Below are 19,801 nucleotides of genomic sequence, written 5' to 3' on the forward strand. Positions count from 1 at the left end.
AGGGATGGATTAGCACAGGGTGTCGAGACATCAAAATCACCGCCCAAAACCCCAGCAAAAATCCAAACTGCTACAGACATTCTGAGCATCTTGAGCACCTACCAATATGTTACCTTATTGAAATGTTTCCAGGTAGATATGAAAATAAGTTGTTCTTCCCCAGAAACGGTCTGTTGCCAAGAGGACTCACTGCGGTAATCTGGGTAAGGATAGAGTGCCAGCAATAATTCGGATTCAGTACAGAAGGCTTTCTTTAAAGAATTTTAAAATGGCACAAGCAAATAAGTTTTTAAAAATAATGTGGAACTAGAAATGCATATCTAAAAGCAACCATAAAAGTTAATATTTCTTTATCTCTTTTAAAATTTATTTTTTAAATTATAGTTGACATTTAAATAATACTTTAAAATTTTTTTTCAATTATAGTTGACATTCAATATTATTTTATATTCGTTTCAGGTGTGCAGCATAGTGGTTAGACATTTATATGAAGTGATCCCCTCAATAAGTCTAATACTCACCTGACACCATATGTATTTATTACAATATTATTGACTATATTCCCTGTGCTGTACTTTACATCCCCATGACTATTTTGTAACTACCAATTTGTACTTCTTAATCCCTTCACCTTTTTCATCCAGCCCCCCTGAGGGTTTCCGGTAACCCTCAGTTTTGTTCTCTCTATCTATGAGTCTCAAATAATATTTCTTCACCTTTTTTTTTTTTTCCTTCACCTTTTTTAAAGCAGATGTTTTGCTTAGGTTTTCTTCTTGATATATTAAGAAATATTTCTGAATGAATATAAAATCGCATTTAAATGTCTAATGTATTAAGATAGTCCACCTGTACTTTCTTTTAGCGGTGTGACTTGTGATAGGTCTTTCCTTTCTTTTTATAAAATGTAGTCTATGCACGGAACATTGAAAAGCATTGAAGGGCCTCCAAACTTGGGTATAAATTTGCCTTTGAGCATTAAGCCTACAACTCAGAATTCAGCAAATCAAAACAAAGAGGATACCAGGTCCATGAACGGGAAAGAGAAATTGGAAAAGAAATCTCCATCCCCTGTGAAGAAATCAGTGGAACCCAAGAAAGTGGCCAGTCCTGGGTGGACGTGTTGGGAGTGTGACCGCCTGTTCACGCAAAGAGATGTTTACATTTCCCACGTGAGAAAGGAGCACGGAAAGGTAAGAGTGAATGCCGCGTCCCCTTCCCCCCTCAGGGTAAGGAAGAGCGCTGGACTCACAGACCTCCACGACCTGGCTCCATCAGTATTAATAGGGTGACCTCAAACCTCACTCAGTGTTTCTGAGCCTGTTTCTTTATCTGTAAAGTGGGCATTTCCTAGTCCTTCCTACCCTGTTCTGTGACTTTGCTAATAATTGCCTTTACTTGCTCACCCCAGGGCTGGCAGTGAGCTATCTGCCACACCTGTGAGGATACTGAGAACACAGGTAAACCCAAGTTAAAAACGTTTCAATTACCTCTTAGCCCCATGACAAGGAAGGAAGAAAGCAGGGGAGGAAGAAAGTGGATGTTTTGAAACTGCTAGTAGCATTTTTATGACTATGTGATCATTTCCTGAGCTTGGTAGTGGGAAGAGGGACCTTCTAGGGGAAGCTCTTTTAACTCAAAATCACTGCAATTTCTAAGTTGCCATATGTATATTTTTCTCTTTTTATAATAAGTACAGATCTCTAACAAGGAATTTTTAAAAATGCCCATTATTACACTTAATAAAACTTGCAAGATTATTTCTTAATATTATTATGATCATCTTAAAATTGGTTTGTTCTGGGCAGACTCTAGAAAGAGTTTGCATGACATTTGGTTGTTGTATAACTTACATCTCTCTTATTCTATGACAATTTTATTTTATTTTTTAATGTGCTATTGAGTTGTTGGAAAAACTGGATTATATGCCCTATAGATTGTTCCCTGGATTTGAGTAATGGCTTCCTTTTGACACTGTTTAACTTGTTTCTCTTTCTCTAAAAATGCCTAGAAATTTGGTTAGATTCAGGTTGAACTTTTTTAGGTAAGAATATGTTATAGGTGCTGTATTCTGTTTGTATCACATCCCGAGGCACATAATACCACTTGTTCCACTTTTACTGATACTAAGATTGATTAGTGTTTTCAGAGACGTTACACTTTTAAAGGAACCATTTTATTGCTTTAACTTAAGCCAATAAAACCAAATAGTTATCCTTGGGGAACGTATGTAAAGAGAGCATAAGAATTGGATTGTAATTAGTATATACTAGATCCTTGAGGAGTTTGTTACATTAAGTGCTTTAATCTAATTTGTACTATTTGTTTGAGCTACTCGTGAAGCTGACGTGTTTTACCTTGCTACCATCTAAATGATATAAACTTGCCTTTCAACATTAATCACAATGATCATTAATTGCAAAAAGCTGTTTTTGTTATATTTGGTCTAACTGTATTTAATTCAGTATCTCTCCATATCAAAATTGTTATTTATGGAATATATATGGCTTTAGTAACCCATTGCTTGTTTAGTCATCTCAACTTCAGGCTCCCCAAATAGGCCATAGCCTCTTCCAATGCTCATTGTAAATATTGGGTAGTTCTTGAGGGTCAATACTTGATAAACTGACTGTGTAAATTCACTACCAGTAGTTCTTTCAGAGTCTGATGTGGTGATTCTAGGAGAAGTCTTTTCTTGGCGCCCAAACTGGACTTCACAAAGGTTAAAACAGGAGCACGCCTTAGTTATCTAACAGTTCAATCCATTCATTTCTTATGCATTTGAGATTTCTGTAACCGACAGTTCAGAATTCTTTCTGTTCCTATATTTATTTTTTCCTAAACTATCTTCATCTTGCACATCTGACAACTATTGGATCTAGAATGTAAGATCAAATGTAACACTTACGTGTACTTAACCTATTTTCTTTGGCCTGAAGCATGGAGCCCACCCTGAACTGGACGCGTGTGCAGGCTGCTGTGCATGGGGCGTATACTTATGTTAGATGCAGCCATTCGTCACTGAGGAAGTGGTGGGCTTAGTCGGATTTTAGGATTAGCTTTGAAGAAGTTGAGGCACTTCCCTTTTGGAATGAGGCACATCAGATTAGATTACAGTTTCAATTCTGTTCACTCAGCCTCCCAAAAGAACTAACGGAGGGTGGGGGAGGGAAGAAAAGAAATGTCTTTATAAGCTGGGAAAATGAAAAGAATGTGGAACGTGAGTCAGAAACCAATCCATGAGTTCTGCTGTGCTGCATCAGACCGGCACCCTCCACTTCCACACATCCCAGCTACAGATGCATTTGTATCTCTTCCCATTCTGTTCTTCTCCCCTCCTATCAGAATACTTGTGTCACCTCTCTTGCACTTAAACCCCAAACTTCAAATCTCTGACACTGTGTCTTTTCTCTTCCCTTTAAACAGCCAAGCAAGCATCTTGCCATCTGCGCTTGACCACTCGCATTTACCCCCAGCCGACCTCCTTTGTCACCAAACCCACATCCCTTGTGACCTCATTGTTGAGTCCAGTGGACTTTTTTTTTTTTTTTTACTTTTCCTTGACTGGCCCCACTGCAGTATTTCACCTGATTGACAGTTCTTCCTAAAAGCATTTTCCACCCTAAGTGTTGAACACTACACTGTCCTGGGTTTTCTCACTGTTGCCAGAACACCCATCAGGTTTCTGTCCTAGAAACATTAACTCTGTCTCTCAGGGGAATTTCAATTACACCCATAACTCACTTTTCATGTAAATGTTCACATAACTTCCAAATCTCTGTCTCCAGCTGTGGTTTCTCGCCTGCATTCCAGGCCCCGAAATCTAACCACTTTCGGCTTCTTGGATAATTCACAGAAGCTTTAAGCCTGCCTGACAAGGACCCTACACACACCCCTACCTCCAAGCTTCTGCAGTCAAAGCTGGTGACTCCTTTCTTCTACCAACCCTTCACTTAATACCCTTTCATCCACACTTTTACTTTCCTTCAGGCAGCTCTCCGTTCTTGCCTGATTACTGCTCTCACTGTAGCCAGAAGGAGGTTTTTAAAGTGCAGTTCCAGTTGTGCAGTGTTATGTCCCATTGCCCCCAAAGTTGTCTGGTAGCTTCCTGGGTCTCCTCTGAGCCGCCCTTTCTCCAGCCACGTCCCTCAGGGTGCACACTGGACAAACTCAGCTACTGGAAGTGCTTTAAACACTGTGCATTCATTTGCCTCTGGGGCATTTCAGGTGATAGTCATTGGCTTCAAAGACCTTCCCTTCCAGGTGGCTAACTCCCCTTAGTCCTTTAGTTCTCAGCTTAGATGTCCCTTCATGTGGAAAGTCCTTTTTGGTCCCTCCCTCAGACCAAATCAAGTCCTCTCGCAGCTTTGTTCATGGCAGCACGTCCTTCTCTTATATGTACTCACCACTATATATGAAGGGTGCCTCTCCCATCAGACACTTTATGCTTTCTTCCTCTATTCAGTTTTCACCCATAAAGTCTTTGGGGGCTTCTGTCCCTAGCTCATAGTAAGCTGATCAATATTTCTTGAATTAGTGGATCAAGAATGGGCACTGAGTTGGAAGACATCGAACCCCTTTGATACGTCACTTGCTCTTCTTTACAATGGGAGTAATACCTGCTTTAGTGACCGCAGGGTCCTGTGTTGTAGGTGGACCTAGGGGGACCTGCACGGGAGGTGATAAGCAGCCCAGTCCTTTTGGGTTTATGATGAGGTACAAATATGAAACGTGCTGCACACATAAGGGGTTGGAAAATTATATTTGGCGGAATGTCTCAGGAGAGGAGAGTTTTCCTTTACCAGGCTAGAAGTTACTGGAAAGATCTGATTTTCCTGGATTTCCCGGTGAAATACCACTATGTATTATGACAGTATGTAAATGTTCTGAACCAGTGAACTGTGACCGTACACCTGATTGACGATGGTGGCAACTTGTGCTGAACTGGTAGGGTGGTGACAACGACAGGGCAGCTAACACTGATTGAGGGCTTGCCATGGGCAATGCACTGTTTGTTACCTCATTTATCCTTGAAACAGGCTCATGAGGTAGACACTATTACTGATCCCATTTTATGGACGAGGAAAGGAAGCTTAGGAAAGGTTCAGTAATTTATTAATATTACCCCAGGCTCTACAGCTTGTAAATGGCAGATGTGGGATTCAGTCCAGACTGCCCCAGTGCTGTGCTGATGGCTACTCCTTGCGGAGTAGAAAAGCTCGGCATTTCCAAATATGCTTAATTTTAGTCTCATTAAATCTTTCAATATGGATTTGGAACAGTTAGCAAATATATGACTTTCCACCCATCGTCACTTTAATTTAGGCATTCCGTCGTGGCTAAAGTTGTTTATGGCATCATTGCATAAACGAATGTGTGTGCGTGCTTTTGGAAGCATGCAGTGTGTCATAGTCTTACATTCTTCACTTGAGACCTGGTGTCTCACTGGAGTGCGTTATAGTTGTGGGTAGAAGAGCTTTGGTGTCATTAATTTATCGTGTAAATCTTCTTGCGGAGTCCTGGATGCTTTGGAGCAGCTGGTATGGCTTAGCCACGGCCTGGGATGTGTTTGGGGGATGGATGGATTGTACACAGGCTGTTCCTGCAGAAAGAGAGGTTTGGGAACCTGGAGACATGCACGAGAGTCCCCTGCCCGACTCCCAGAGTTCTAGAGCAGAGGTTCTCGGTCAGTAATGTGGAATGAATGAACCAAAGTGCTGGTTAGCTAGGCTGCTTTGGGCCAGCAGTGTGGCCAGTCACGGAACAAGAGATTACACCTTTCATCTTGCTGCCTGGCAGGTGGGAGCCTTTAGCCAGAATGATCGGCCGAAAGGGAGTGGATTAACATGGACTTGTTAGCAGGTGTTAGAAATCACGTCACGTGCTGGCACGACAGTACCAGGTTTTCCCTGCGTGTGAAGGGCAGCTCCTGTGGTACTCTTTGCTGAAAAGTCGGTCCCCTGCAAGGCGAGGACGCAAGAACCGGGTAGAGCTGGCTGCTTACCGCCACCAGGGTGACTCAGATGTTTACAGACCCGTGGGTGTTTGCAGTGCATCGCCCGCTAGGGCTGCCGTTACTTTGGAGACGGAGGAAGAGGCTTCTTCCCTGGACTCTTCCTGTTTATGTTTTGTGTGGTGCTCAGGCTGCGGAGGGAGAGGCTCCCTGATGCCAGGCTAGTGTCGTCGTCCGACAGTACAGGACAGATACGAGACTTGGCCCCACTCTCCTGCTTTGGATGAATGTATTAGGACTTGCTGGCATAAGAATGTTCTTATTAAAAACATCGCCCGCCGCCAGTGACTGACCTCCGTCACTGTCACAGACGAGCAGCTCGGCTTCTGTCTGCCCCACGGCCCTGCGGCTGCGGTGGGCCTACATCCTGGTCCTCTTTCTCCTGCTCTTAGCTTGTGTGAGGTTTGATTCTGCCATCTCTTTGTACTGCTCAGAACCGGAAGCTTACCTTGTAACAAAGCTTTGGCCTCGCCCTGTTCCCTGCCCCAAACCCAGACTGATGTCCCCCAGTTCCCCTCCCCTTGTTACCTGTCAAACCCCAGCCCCTTCCTGTGCCCCAGGCTCCCTCCCGCTCCAGCATCCTGACAGGTAGAGTAGGTGCGGATCCCAAGGGACCTAGGGAGGAGGTGGAGAGCAGCTCCTTCTACGACGACGCGAAGGACCCTGCTTTGCTGTGGGAGTAGGTTTCTTCTTTGAACGGGTGCTGAAATCTTGTCAGGCCTCAGGATATTGGCCCAGTCTTGTGGTTCTGCTGTGACGTGGGTCAGCTTTTATGTGTCTGCCCAGGAATGCGACATTAATTTGTAATTTCTTTAGGAAAATGTGTTCCTAAATCCAACTGGCAGACTTGATTTTTAGAATGTAAGTATGTAGCCCATGATTGTGTCCGTAAGTCCAAAACAACCAGACAATAATATCACATGCCACAAGTGGGGACGTCTGAGGAAATCAAAGGCCATTCTGGCCGTGGCGGACTTACTGAGGAATCGTGAAATCGACAGCCCCGGAAAGTGACTGAGAGATCCTGAATTCCCACTCAGTGTAGATGAGAAGACTTCAGACCCAGTAGGACTGCAGGTCATTTTTCAGGATTTCACCCCTTTGCCAAAGGGTGCCTCAGAACCTAGAATGCCACCTTCTGCCTCAAAGCCAGCGTGTGGGGTTTTGAAGCGGCCACCCCAGGTTATGAGTAGGAATAAACTTTCGTTTGGCAGGAGAAGAGCCAGGGCCTCGGTGAGACCCGAGCAAGGAGGAAGAGCCTGTCTTACTCGTTAATTCAGCAAGTCCACGTACATGCCCGTATGTGCTACGCGTGGTGCCACACATCACACGAGATGGAAGGGTCGTTCAGGGAAGACAGAGGCTGTCCACAGAGTCGTACCTTTTCTTCAGATCCACTCAAAGCCAAGTACAGTAATGCCTTGGTTTGCGAGCATAATTTGTTCCAGAAACAAACTACTCGTATTGCAAGACATTGCTCATTTACCACGTTAAAATGTATTAGGAATGTTTGCTCGTCTTGCGGAACACTCGCAAACCAAGTTATTAGCAATCCAAGGTTTTACTGTAATTGTAAGACTGGGATCAGGACCCAGACAAGAAACACAGAAGAGCGTTTCAGTAGCCGTGTTGGGTTTTGTTCTCACACGGCAGCTCAGACTGGCTTCCTGGGAGCGTTCCGTGGTATCACGTGTTCTCCATCAGATTGGATCTTTGATTATACCGACCAGCAGTACCTCGTTAATACAGCTTGTTTAGACAGCTGGAAATTTAATATATCGTGTGGGACTAGCACAAATAAGAAAATAACTGTCATCAGTCAGTTTTAATCTTAGCCTTTTTATATTTATGTTTGCTTATTTACTTTTTTTTAAATTGGGGAACAGTGTGTTTTTCCAGGACCCATCAGTTCCAAAGTTGAGCAGTTGTTTCATTCTAGTTGTGGAGGGTGCAGTTCCGTGGCCCATGTGGGGATCGAACCTTGGTGTCCGGAGCACTACACTCTAACCACCTGAGCTAACCAGCCACCCCATACCTTTTAAAGTTATTAACTGATTTCTTGCAGATTATCTGATATAAGCAGTGCTTATCTTTAAAACGACTAGTTTCTTTTGTCTTGATTTGTGGACATAATATTAGAAAGAATCTACTTAGGTCTTCAGACAGTATATTTTAACTTTTTGTTCTGTTGCAATATTTGTCCTTTTACAAAATGGTGATCAAAAGTAAAAAAATCTTTCACAGTGACCTCTGTTAGATTGCTTTTTAATTAAAAAGGACAAAAAGATTGTATTAAAAATCACATTGGAAGAAAAACATTCTATATATTCCTTCCAGTGGTCCCACCTTGAGGACTAGATTCTGGAAGAACAGAAATAATAGAGAAATAATGTATCACCATTTATAGGCATATATTTTCGGAACCAAGAAGCCTTAGAAGATAAGACAAATCCTTATAAGTAGACGAGGAATGAAACTAAACCAGACGCAGAAGAATTTGGCAGCAAAGTTTTTTTTTTTCATACTCATGTGGTCTTTGATTCCTGAATGTCTTAAGAGTCAGTGAAATACGGCAGCATTTCCCACACGAGGGCCTCGAGGAGTGGATGGCAGGACAGAAGAGGCATGGGGCCTGTTTAGGGCCTGTAGCAGGACCCCCAGATCTCTGCTGCATGTCACCACTAGTTAGCGGGGGTCCGTGCAGAGGTCCCAGGCTGACACGTGCCTGTGGTGACCCCACGACACCCTGGCAAGCATTTCTGAGTTTCGCCCACCATTCTGGCAGCCGCGTTAGGAAGTCAGGCTTCGTTCCAGCACTTTGCTGTTCCCATCGCCCAGTGTCAGATGCACCTCTGAGCACAGAAACTGTGGTGGAACCTGTTTCTTTCCCTTTTGCTCTGGGTTTGGCCTTTTGTTACTGTGCGTTTTATACAGTTCTGTGTCTTACATTTCAATTGTACGGTGTCCTCAGCAAACCAGGTAGTCTTTTGCCATAAAGTTAGGAGACTGGCTTTGTTGTTTTAAACAGGCATAACGATAAGCATATACTCATCCTTAAGCACACTCACTGTTCATTTCAGAGTTGTCACCTCAGTGCCACCACAGTACAACCTTATTGGTGGTACTCGGGACATGTTCTGAGCATGTCATATGAAAAAGAAATCATTCTCCTTACTTTAGAGTTATAACTTGTTTCTACCTAGATTGATTGCCTATTTTGTTAAATAGCTTTGGTTCTGAATGATTGAGGCTTGGTTCTGTTTTCTATGGAATGTGACACAATGGTCTACATTAGGATAAACAAGCTCTGTGGTTCACAGGCCGGCCGCCTGTGTTTGTAAATAATTTATTGGAACACAACCGCACCCATTCATTTATACATCACTGTCCATAGCTGCTTTTGAATGACAAGGTGGAGTAGTTGCAACAGAGACTTTATGGTCTGCAAAGCGTAAAATATTTACAATCTGGCCCTTTACAGGAAAAGTCTGCCAACCTGTGGTCTAAATTTATTCCCTGTGTTTAAATATTTCCCCCAAACACTCAGTTCCAATTTGTAGAAACTTGGATCATTTAGTACTGAAAAATTATTTTTCTTGGTGCTTGCACATGTATGTAAGTTGAGTTTCTTGTTCTGTGCTTGTCTAAATACCCACTCGTTTGTGTATTCTTGGCTATAGTGAGACAGGAGCGGGAACATCTCACTAACATCGTAGATATTAAATTCTCTCAATAAGGACTTTAGAGTTTATGATCCACAGTATTCCAAAGTTCAAGGGAAGGCTACGTGCCTGTGTAGGAGAGCATGGGTGGTTTGGGTAAACGGGTTTATTTCCTATGAATTACCATCTATAACTGTAGGTGATATTTATATAAAGGGAATGAAAGCTTTCTAGTTTCGTGGGCACATGCATACTAACTCTATCCAGATCTAACATGAATAGATAAAGAAACTTAAATACCTATGAAGTGTTATTTTTTATTTATCCCAGTGAAAATTTTCAAGAATTCTCAGTGGAAATTATGCCTTTTACTTATTTAATAGGTTTGCTGATGATGGTACATATTTCTTTGTGAATTTCTTTTTTTATATCAACTTCATTGAGTTATAGTCTGTAGGTAAGTTTAGCACATTTCTATCCTGTAGACAAACTATAGATTTTTTTAAACCTGTTCATGTTATCAGTCGACACTATTGTTAAGTCTTTGGTTTGTCTGGGCACTTGGATATTATAGGAAGTGCAATTATGAAACAGTTTAGGTTAGCCCATTCATTCATGCGTTGGGAGTGTTTAACTTTTAACCGTGTTTATTCTTTTGTACGAGCCTTTCTTCTATTCTATAAATATTTACCAAATTGTGTAGCATTTGATTTGGAGAAGTACAAATAAAGTGTAAAATATAATTCTTGCCCTGCAGATGCTTACAATTGGGTACGGGAACAAAAGCATAAATATTTTAAAAGCTAGAGCTAGCATGAGTTTGGGTGTAAACCAAGATTCTTGGGGGACTCACAAGGGAGACGTATAATTAAATACTAGGTGAAAGGTGCTTTCAGTTCAGATTGCAGCTCAGCTTTTATTAAGACCCGTAAATAGAGTAAGCAATAAAATACAGTCCAGCTTTAAAGAGGCTGGAGGCGGATAGAGTGAAATTAAAATTGTGTGTGATACATGGCAGAGAGGAGTTGGATTTCCACCTAAAGTCCGAGGAAGTGGAGGTTTGAGTAGCAGTGTCATAGGGAACCAGCATGGGTTGGCAGTTACCAGGGAAGGCTGCACAGAAGAAATAACTTCCTAAAGAGGTCTTCAGAGGATGCGCGAGAGGAATTGGCTCCGTGTACAGAGAGGACGTGGCACAAACCAGCATGACGTGCAGCATGACCACCAACGAGGAGCTCTGGAGGGCGATGTGCTAGAAAGGGTGTGAAGGGAGGTTGGGGCTGGTGACGTAGGCCAGTCGAAAGGCCTTACTCCCTGAAGCCACCGAGAGCAATAGCTGGGTTTTAAGCAGACGGGACATGTTGAGATGTGTTTCCAGTGGTTTGCTCTGGTAACTAACTGTGTGGGATGTGGGCGAGAGAAGGAGAAGGTGGCGGCTGGAGAGGTCAGGGGGTCCACCAAGGAGCTGAGGTGAGCTGCCCGGGCGGGGGGAGGGTTTGAATGAGCCCCAAGGAGAGGACAGGCTGTCTCAAGGGCAAGGAAGGAAGGAAGGTGTCATTGACTTCAGAAGACGTGAACTTGAGTGGCTTTGAATGGAAAGTTTATAAAGCTCTAGGAGATGTAGTCAAAATGCTGGGTTGAGGACTAGATGGTGAACGGTCTCGAGAGCCGAGACGTTTGGGTTCTGCCTTGCACATAAGGAGAGATGGTACAATGGGGACCCTTTCGCCTCTGAAGGCACGTACGTTGCCTGCCTCCCCTCCTCTGTCCCTCTTTACAAAGGGTGACCCCGTGTCCCTCATAAGGACAGCCCTCCATCTGTGCACTCCGTTTAGTCCCCTTGTTGACCACTAAAGGATGTCACCGCTACACTTGTCCCCTCTGTCCTGCATCTTCAGCTTTTCCCGATCATTCTCAAAATCATAACGCGTGCCCTGGTGCCTCTTAACCGTATCAAAACAAAACAACGTTCGTGACCCCATTCCCATTTCTCGGTCTCCCTGAAATGGTTTTCCATCCTGGTACTCCCCACACCTCTCCTCGCATTTAGGCGTTTGTCTCACCACTTCACCCAAACCACTCGAGCTCTCAGTGACTTCCATGTCACCAAGCCCAGAGGTCTTGGCTTTCTCAGGCATCATCTGACTTGACCTGTGTGAAGCAGTCGTCTGCCAGGTGACTCTTGAAACACTTCCTTTGCTCGGCCTCCAGGACACCCTTTTCTCTTGGTTCCCATCCAGCCCCCATGACAGCTCTTCTCGGCCTTTCTCATCTTTCTAGCTTATCAATGTTGATGTGTCCATTACTCTCACCAAGTTCTTGTCCAAGCTCATGATTTTAAAAGCCATCTGGATTCTAATGACTCCCAGATTTATAGCTCTGGCCTGGGCCTCTCCCCTGAGTTCCAGACTTGAATCTAACCATCGATTTAGCATCTCTGCTTAGATCTCCCCTGGGCCTCTCAAACTTAATGTATCCAAAATGTAACTTTAGATCCCTCTCCTTCCTTAAACCGGCTTCTCTCCTACTTTTCCAGTTAGTAACTGGTAACTCGATTCTACCAGGTGCCCAGGCCAGGGGGTTTGGAGTGAAACTTGACCCCTCTTTTTCTCTCCTGTGTCACCCACATCCAGCCAAATGCTACTAGCTCTCCACCTTTGAGATAGACACGAAACCCAACCATTTATTATCATCACCTTTACTTTCCAAGCCCAGGGTACATAATGTCTCCCTTGGATCATTACAGCCTCTGCTCTGGTTCCCTGCTTCCACACGGGGCAGCCAGACCCTGCCCGAACCCTGTAGTGTCCTCCCATCACACTCAAGGGCAACCCAAAGCCCTCACCGTGGTCCACACGGCTCCGACCTCCTTCCCGGCCATTTCCCTGCCCTCCCTCCATAGAAAACTGCAGAAAGGCTATGATTGGGCAGCTCGCTGGAATACAGATGGCTCAAGGATGTATACGCGTAGCTAGATGTTCAATATCACTATGCATTGAGGAAAAACAAAATAAAGTGCAATGTAATATTTTACCTGTCACCTTGGTAAAGTTGAAGAGTGGTGATCAGTGTTGAAGGCTCTTGGGGAATGAACCCCGACTTACACTGGGGGTGAAGCAAGAAGCTTCAAAGAGCCTCAACATTTGTATAACTTCTAAACTAGAAAGACTACTTTCTGAGGTTTATACAAAGGAGATAATTGGTTGACTTCAGAAATTTTTATTGGTAATTACTAAAAAGTTGAAACAACCTAAATCATTAATAGAAGATAGTTAAATTATGGTCCATTTATGAAACAGAACACGATGCATGCATTTCAGAATGTAGAAACATCACAATACGAGTAGCTGTACATGCATGTGTTTTACATGTGAAAAAAGTCAGGTTACAAGTCATTATGTATAATACAGGCCCATTCTTACAAATATACATAAGTATGTGTATTCAGAAGAGAAATGGGAAGGGTATATAACTAGAAGTTGACAATGGTTACCTAAGTTGGTGAGATTAGAAACAATCTTCATTCTCTCTTTCATTTTGCAATGAGCACTTGTGATTTTTATAATCAGAAACAAGAAGAAAAAGAAAAAGAAGGCAGCAGTGTCTAGAGGCACCATATATATATATATATATATATATATATATATATATATATATATATATATAGTTGATTTTGGAGACAGGGCTGCTGGACAGGAATCCCTTCACTTTCTGGCTCTCGCGCCCCCCCCCCCCAGCCAGGTGGGCCCCGGTGCTTCCTTCTGTCAGGACCCTCCCTGGGCGTTGCCCATGTCTTGCCTTTGTCCTCAGTATCTTCATTTTCTGTGGGCTCTTTCTTATCAGTATTTTAACATGCTCATGTCTCACCCATTTTCAAAAACTAAGCCACGCTTGCTCTGTGTCCAGCACTTGATCCTGCATTTGTTACTCTCCGATTACTTGCTCATATGATTCCAGTAGATAATTGTGTCTCCAGTTATTCTTTCCTCCATTTATTCACATGATAAGTGGTATGAGTATTTTGTGTATTCCGAAGGCCAGGGATCTAATCTAGAGATCAGGATTCACAGCTTCTGTTTTCAGTGAGATTACAAGGGAGTGAAATTCACCCTGAAATAAAAATAACCCCCCCTCCAAAAAAAAAAACGTGTAGAGTTCAGGATTTTTCTTTGGAGGAAGGAGGTACACTAGGTAAGTAAGTAGAATTTTTTAATTGAAATTTAATCTGTTAATTGAATTTTTTTTGCATTCGTACTATGAGTCATTAGAGAAATACAAATTAAAACCACAGTGAAACGCTGCTGGCCACCCTCTAGAACGGTACAGTGAAATGAAGTGGCAATACCCGATGTTGGAAAGGCTGCACAGCAATTGGAGCCCTTTCACGTTGCTGCTGGTGGAAAGCAAAGCGCAGCCAACCTGGAAAACAGTGACAGTTTCCTATTTAATTTACCGTATGACTCAATAATCCCATTCCTAGGTGTTTACCCAAGAGAAATGAGGTCACATGTTCACATCAGAACCTGTACATGCATGTTTATAGTGGTTTTAATAATTCACGATTCCTCCAAAGTGGTAACAATGTAGATGTCCTTCACCTCAAAAATGGATAAACAGACTGGAGTACATCCATCCGATGAAAGAGTCCACAGTGAAAGGAATGGACTCCTGATAACAGCAGCACAGATGAGCTGCAAATGTTACGTCCCGTGAAAGAAGCCAGACTCCAAAAACTACGTGCTGTGCTGTATGGTTCCATTTATGTGACAAGCAGAAAAGCAAAACCATAGGATAGAAAACAGATCAGTCGTCACCAAGAGCTGAGTGTAGGAAAGGGGTCTGACTATAAAGGGGCACAAGGGAATTTGGGGGTGGGGGGGTGGAACTGTTCCATATCTCGATTGTAGTGGTAGTTACTCATCTCTACCTGTTGGTTACCTATAGTCACTGTTTTCTTAGACATCTTTAAGTTTCTCTATATGAGTATCATCATATGTTCTCATTTTCACTGTTTTCTAACCCAGAAAACAGTTCGTGAGCATAATTTTCTCTACCGGTTCCTTCTCTGTACCATACGAGTGACAGTCCTTTTCGTATCAGTGCCTTGAGACCTTCCATTCTTTTCTGCAGCCACATGACAAGAACGTTGCCGTGTGAGTGCATGTAATGTGTTTATCCACCTCTCCTTTGATGGACCCAGATTTTTTCCCATTATACACAGGGCTGCAGTGAGTCGCCTTGTACACTCAGTGCTGTTGTAACTCCTGTGTAGAAAACACAGACTTATTCCAGTGCAGTTGATACATCAGGGGACAGCCGGAGCAGAACGTGAATTCTGAGTTTGCTCGGTGAATTCTGCGTTTGCTCGTGCGATTTCATCCCTGAGCAACACTAGGTGAGCACAGGAAACCATGGGATGGAGTCTTGCAGGAATAAACAAAACGTGTATGCACACCTCAGACTTCCGCCTGCCGCCCCCTCCCCTTGTATTCAGCACACGGTCTACACCTGGTGTTACCGCTTCCCTCCGGCCCTCCGGTTTCAGATCACCCTCCTTCCACCTCCTCATAAAAACTCAGCAAGCCACAACCCCCTGACGCCCCACTTCCACAAGCAAACTGCAGGTCTTTTTCAAGGTCAAGTGCCTTTTTTTTTTGGCAGTATCTTTGTATTTCTTAACCATTAAACTTGTATCAAACCATGCTACTGTTTCACTAAGTGTGCCACTGACAAGAGTTTTTGACCATCATGCCCTGAGCTCACTTTTTGGTGGAAGTCTCCTTACTCTAGCTCTTATGGTCTGACTGGGCTCAGGGCCATGATTCTTAGCACAGTTTATATGTAAGTCTTGCCGTAGGACTGTACCCGGTATGGGCATATCTGTAGAATAGAGTCCCACCTGGAAGGGCCAGAGTTTAGGAGTTAAATTCTGAGGGATTGCCACTGCGATACATTTGAATTATATAGCTGGTTTGGTTTTTCCTTGTTCATAAAAAATGTTACGATGGCTGAAGAGTGTGTGTCAGCGTGGTTTGGGAATAACTCAGCTCCCTTGAATCTTAAATCTGTGGGTATCTGGATGTGTGGTGGTCATTAGGAGGATTGGCTGGTGCAAGGCAGTGCCTCATGGAGGCAGGAATCCAGGGAAAGGTGACTGGATGTCTCGCCAGAGAGATGTGTAAAGATGTGACTTCCTTCCTATCACTTCCTCAGAGTCACCTGACACAGAAAGGCCTTCAAGCTGAGAGACAAGAAGGGACGAGTTATCAGTATGAGACATGTCTGACTGCGACAGGGCTAATGGCAACGGAAGACACGTTCACCAAGTGCCATTTGAAAACTGTGGGTTTCAAAGGCATTTTAAATCCCAGCGCTCAGATCTTGAGACCCGGGGTAGGGCATTCAGAGCAAAGGAATTTGCTAAGAGGACCTAATGCTTTCTTTCCTCAAGTATGTGAAGATAAAAGAGTCAAAAATTGGAGATTAGGGAGGACGCCTAAGAGGTGTACCCAAGGATGTGTTTGATATTTTACTGCTGTCAAGTTTTATAAACATTTTCAGACCCTGCCAGCTTATGATTAGTTCCCTATTTCTTCAAAGAATTCTATGTAAAAACAAACAAAACAACTAGTAATTGAGTGGGAAAACATGTTTCTTTTCCGATTTTAACCATAGAAAGTCAACTCAAGGCCAAGGTTCCCTCAGTATCAGCTTACATTACATTGGAGCCAGAGGAAGTAAATGACCTTAAAAGTTTTGAAAACAGACCACAATAGACTTTCCACTTTCTTCATATTTTTTCCATTTTTGTTTGATGAAAAATGCTTTCTGTGTCATAAAGTAGCAGTGTGAACTATTATAATATTGAAGCTATAGTTATGAAATAAATTAGGTAAATCACCTTTAAATAAGTTACTGTTTAAATTTTAACAAAGAAAAAAGTAATTTGTTTTGTTAGGTACTGTGAACACGGCAGGTTTGATTTGGAAACTGGTGTTTAAACCTGTAATTTTCTTGTCACTGGTGATTTTCAAACCCTGCTCCATTGTTTTGGGCTTGCATAGTTCATTTCTGCATTTTTTCATAAAGGTGTTGAAAAGAAGCATATCTCACATGTTGTCAACTCTTTTTGAAAATAGTAATTATTGATTCAGCTAAGCTGCTCTTGATTTAATTTATTATCTACTGAGGATTTCTTTATTGAATTTCTCTATTAAAATTTTAGTTTGCTATGACTGTAACTACACCGTAACAAGAAATGGAATATTAAACACTTCACCTAAATAGAAAATGCAGGTTACATTTCTCTGAGGCCTTTGTAAGGGCAGAAAAATAGATTTCAGTTCTCTACAGCCTTAAGGATTCTTTGCTGCAACTGTCTTGTTTTAGAAAGACTTCTAGTGTTTTGACTCTTCCAGGTGATCTTAACGTCCATTTTATATGTACAAAGTTCAGAAGGAATTAGATATTAGTAGATATTTAAATACTTTTGTAGAAACATAGTAGAAACTGTTCATGACGGTTCTTTACTTAAAGCTCTGTTCTAAATGTAACCTCTTGTTCCTTCTCAGGCTACATAGTTGCTAACCTAAGAGACTAGGGATTACTAATGGTCTACTTTGTATGATCACAGATTTTTATGAAGGAATACCTTTGGGAGAAGGGACAGCTTGTCTCAGAGGCACCAGCTGCTTGTTTGCTTTGTTCTCCTCTCTCTCTCCCTCTCTGCCTCCCTCCCTTCCCCACCTTCCCTCTCTCCCTCTCTCTCTCTCCCTCTCTCTCTCTCTCTCTCTCTCTCTCTCTCTCTCTCTCAATAAAAGCAGTGGTCCGACTTTCATCTTTAACATGGAGAAGAAATGTCCTCCATCACCTCTGTCTGGGTTCAAGACCCTTTTAAACACCGGCCATACCGATTGGCTTTATGTCATAGACAATATTGCCCATTCTTTTAAAATGAAATTTGGATATGTCACTTTACTATTTTTACAATTTACTATTATTAATAAAAGGACATTTATTGAGAATTTCTGTGTGTCCCAAGCTCTATGCTGACCCTTTAATTCCCCCCCGAGGAAGGCACCAGTGCGGGCCCTGCCTTGCAGCCAGCGAGTGGATGTTTCTGCAGGTTGGGACACATTCTTCAGATTTAATGATTCGTGAGTGGCAGAGACAAGGTGCCAACCCATCTCAGACTCCAGAGCCAAACTCTCAGCCACTTAAATAGAATTGCTTACCAGTTTGCATAGGCCGTGTTTGTCAGGGGATTAGTGTAAAAGTACTATGAAGATACATTTATCATTTCTTTATCACTTAGCTCACAGTTGCTTATTGCCAAAAATAGTAATGTTATTTGAAAGAACTTACTCCCATGAGCACTTATTCCCACTTCAGCCTTATTTTTAATGAGGATTGAGCCAAATTTTGTTGCATTCCTGAGGCTGAGAGTTTTTTTCTTGATTTAATTTCCTTGTGACATTGTTTCATTGCAGGCTGTAATGCATGTTATACCCTAAGAATTTGTTTTAAAGTTAAGCCGCTGATTTTACTTCAACTGTTTCATGTGGGAATATGTTAATGTAACATAATTATATTGTAGCCAAAGTGGGAAACATATAATTTTGATTATTATATCTCTTGATTGCTTTCTTTTGTTCTTACTCCCTCCCCCCATATGCATGCATTATATAATTATACCAACAGGCAATCGCCATAAAGTGGTTTCAAACTTGTGTTCTTGAGATAACCAAATGGTATTATTTAAAACAAAAGGCCTTCTAGAAAACTCTCCTTTATATAAGGAATGATTACTTAATCATTAAGTGGGGAAAAGTGAAGATGTTTAAAATTAACCAGAGATTTAATTTTAAAATGACACATTGGATAAGGTGACATAGTCTTTCTGGATATAACAAATTAAGGAATGGCTTTATTTGGCATTTACTGAAGAATTATGTTTTCATATATGACCTGCTTCTTAAAAATAGCATCTATTAAATCTTTTGCAAAGTAAATCTATGTCATGTTTTCTCCTTATTTTAAATATCTGGATGTTTGTGTTGCTTCAAAGCATAAGTGTTTTTGAGAAATAAATACAAGGTTTTACTTTATGATAAAGTTTATCCCTTTCTCTAGAAATTAGCCTCTTCATGGGTACCCCAGCCCTGCCTTCCCTTTTTATTCCAGCTTTAAAAAGAATCTTCTAGTTTTGCTACTAGTTTTGCTAAATAATTATGAGCATTTAAACTCTTAGGAAAGAGTTCTTGATTTTTACAGCATTTTCTGTTTTTGTTTTCTTAAGTGACTTACTTTCTCTTCTCCTAATAAAGCAAATGAAAAAACACCCCTGCCGCCAGTGTGACAAGTCCTTCAGCTCATCGCACAGCCTGTGCCGACACAACCGGATCAAGCACAAAGGCATCAGGAAAGTGTATACCTGCTCGTAAGTTACGATTTCTCATGTGGGAAACACAGTGAAAGGATGAAGCTGCAGCTTCACCAAGGTTTTTCATGTTTTACCATTTCCCATTCCCCGTGCCCTTTTCCACAGTGTATAGACTTCATTCCTCACTTATATTCTGTCGTTTTGACATACAGCTTCTTGGTTGGGTTGTAACACTTAAAAATAGCAAACCAGAAAGGAGCAGTTTCTCGCATGCCCTGTGTAGGTTCCTGTGCTCTTATCTGTTTTCCGGAGGGATATATGTTTTGTTAGTGAGGATTTGGGAGGAGTGATGGATTGGCACGCACAGGGTTGAATCAGCGGATTTTCGCTGTGTGTAGACACAGTGCATTGCCAGCGTGGGCGAGCTGATCCGTCTGGCTGAATTACTGAGTGGTTCAAAGCAGGCCCTGATGGGTCCTGTCATGGAGCGGGTCCTAGGCTGGGTCGCTTGTCCTGTGGCTGCAGTTCACACAGCGCAGCCTTCTCTGGGCCCACACTCTTAGCTAAGAGACCAAATGCGTGGGACCAAGCGGGCCAACACAGCGAGTGGACGTTGCAACTCAGCATGGTCGTGAGCCACTTCTTGGTACGTGAAGATCAGAACTTGTTATGAGTGAAAAAAAAGCCTTTATCACCCACTCCACCAGTACACGCCTCAAGTGAGTTGATGTAACAGGGCTGCTTACT

General features: G+C 42.4%; 1 protein-coding gene across 12 annotated transcripts in view; it reads left to right on the forward strand.

The window, feature by feature from the left end:
• ZNF532 (zinc finger protein 532) overlaps positions 1 to 19,801 on the forward strand; it is a 103,472-nt gene that overhangs the window by 78,059 nt on the left and 5,612 nt on the right. For 11 of the 12 annotated variants that reach the window (XM_019640620.1, XM_019640628.1, XM_019640625.1 and 8 more), the window contains 2 exons: positions 909 to 1,190; positions 18,999 to 19,111. In XM_019640620.1, coding sequence (XP_019496165.1) covers positions 909 to 1,190; positions 18,999 to 19,111 — 395 coding nt within the window. The remainder of the gene's footprint in view (positions 1 to 908; positions 1,191 to 18,998; positions 19,112 to 19,801) is intronic. The other variant, XM_019640629.1, reaches the window with a different exon arrangement.

Source organism: Hipposideros armiger, unplaced genomic scaffold (genome assembly GCF_001890085.2).
Source record: "Hipposideros armiger isolate ML-2016 unplaced genomic scaffold, ASM189008v1 scaffold_52, whole genome shotgun sequence".
Taxonomy (NCBI): domain Eukaryota; kingdom Metazoa; phylum Chordata; class Mammalia; order Chiroptera; family Hipposideridae; genus Hipposideros; species Hipposideros armiger.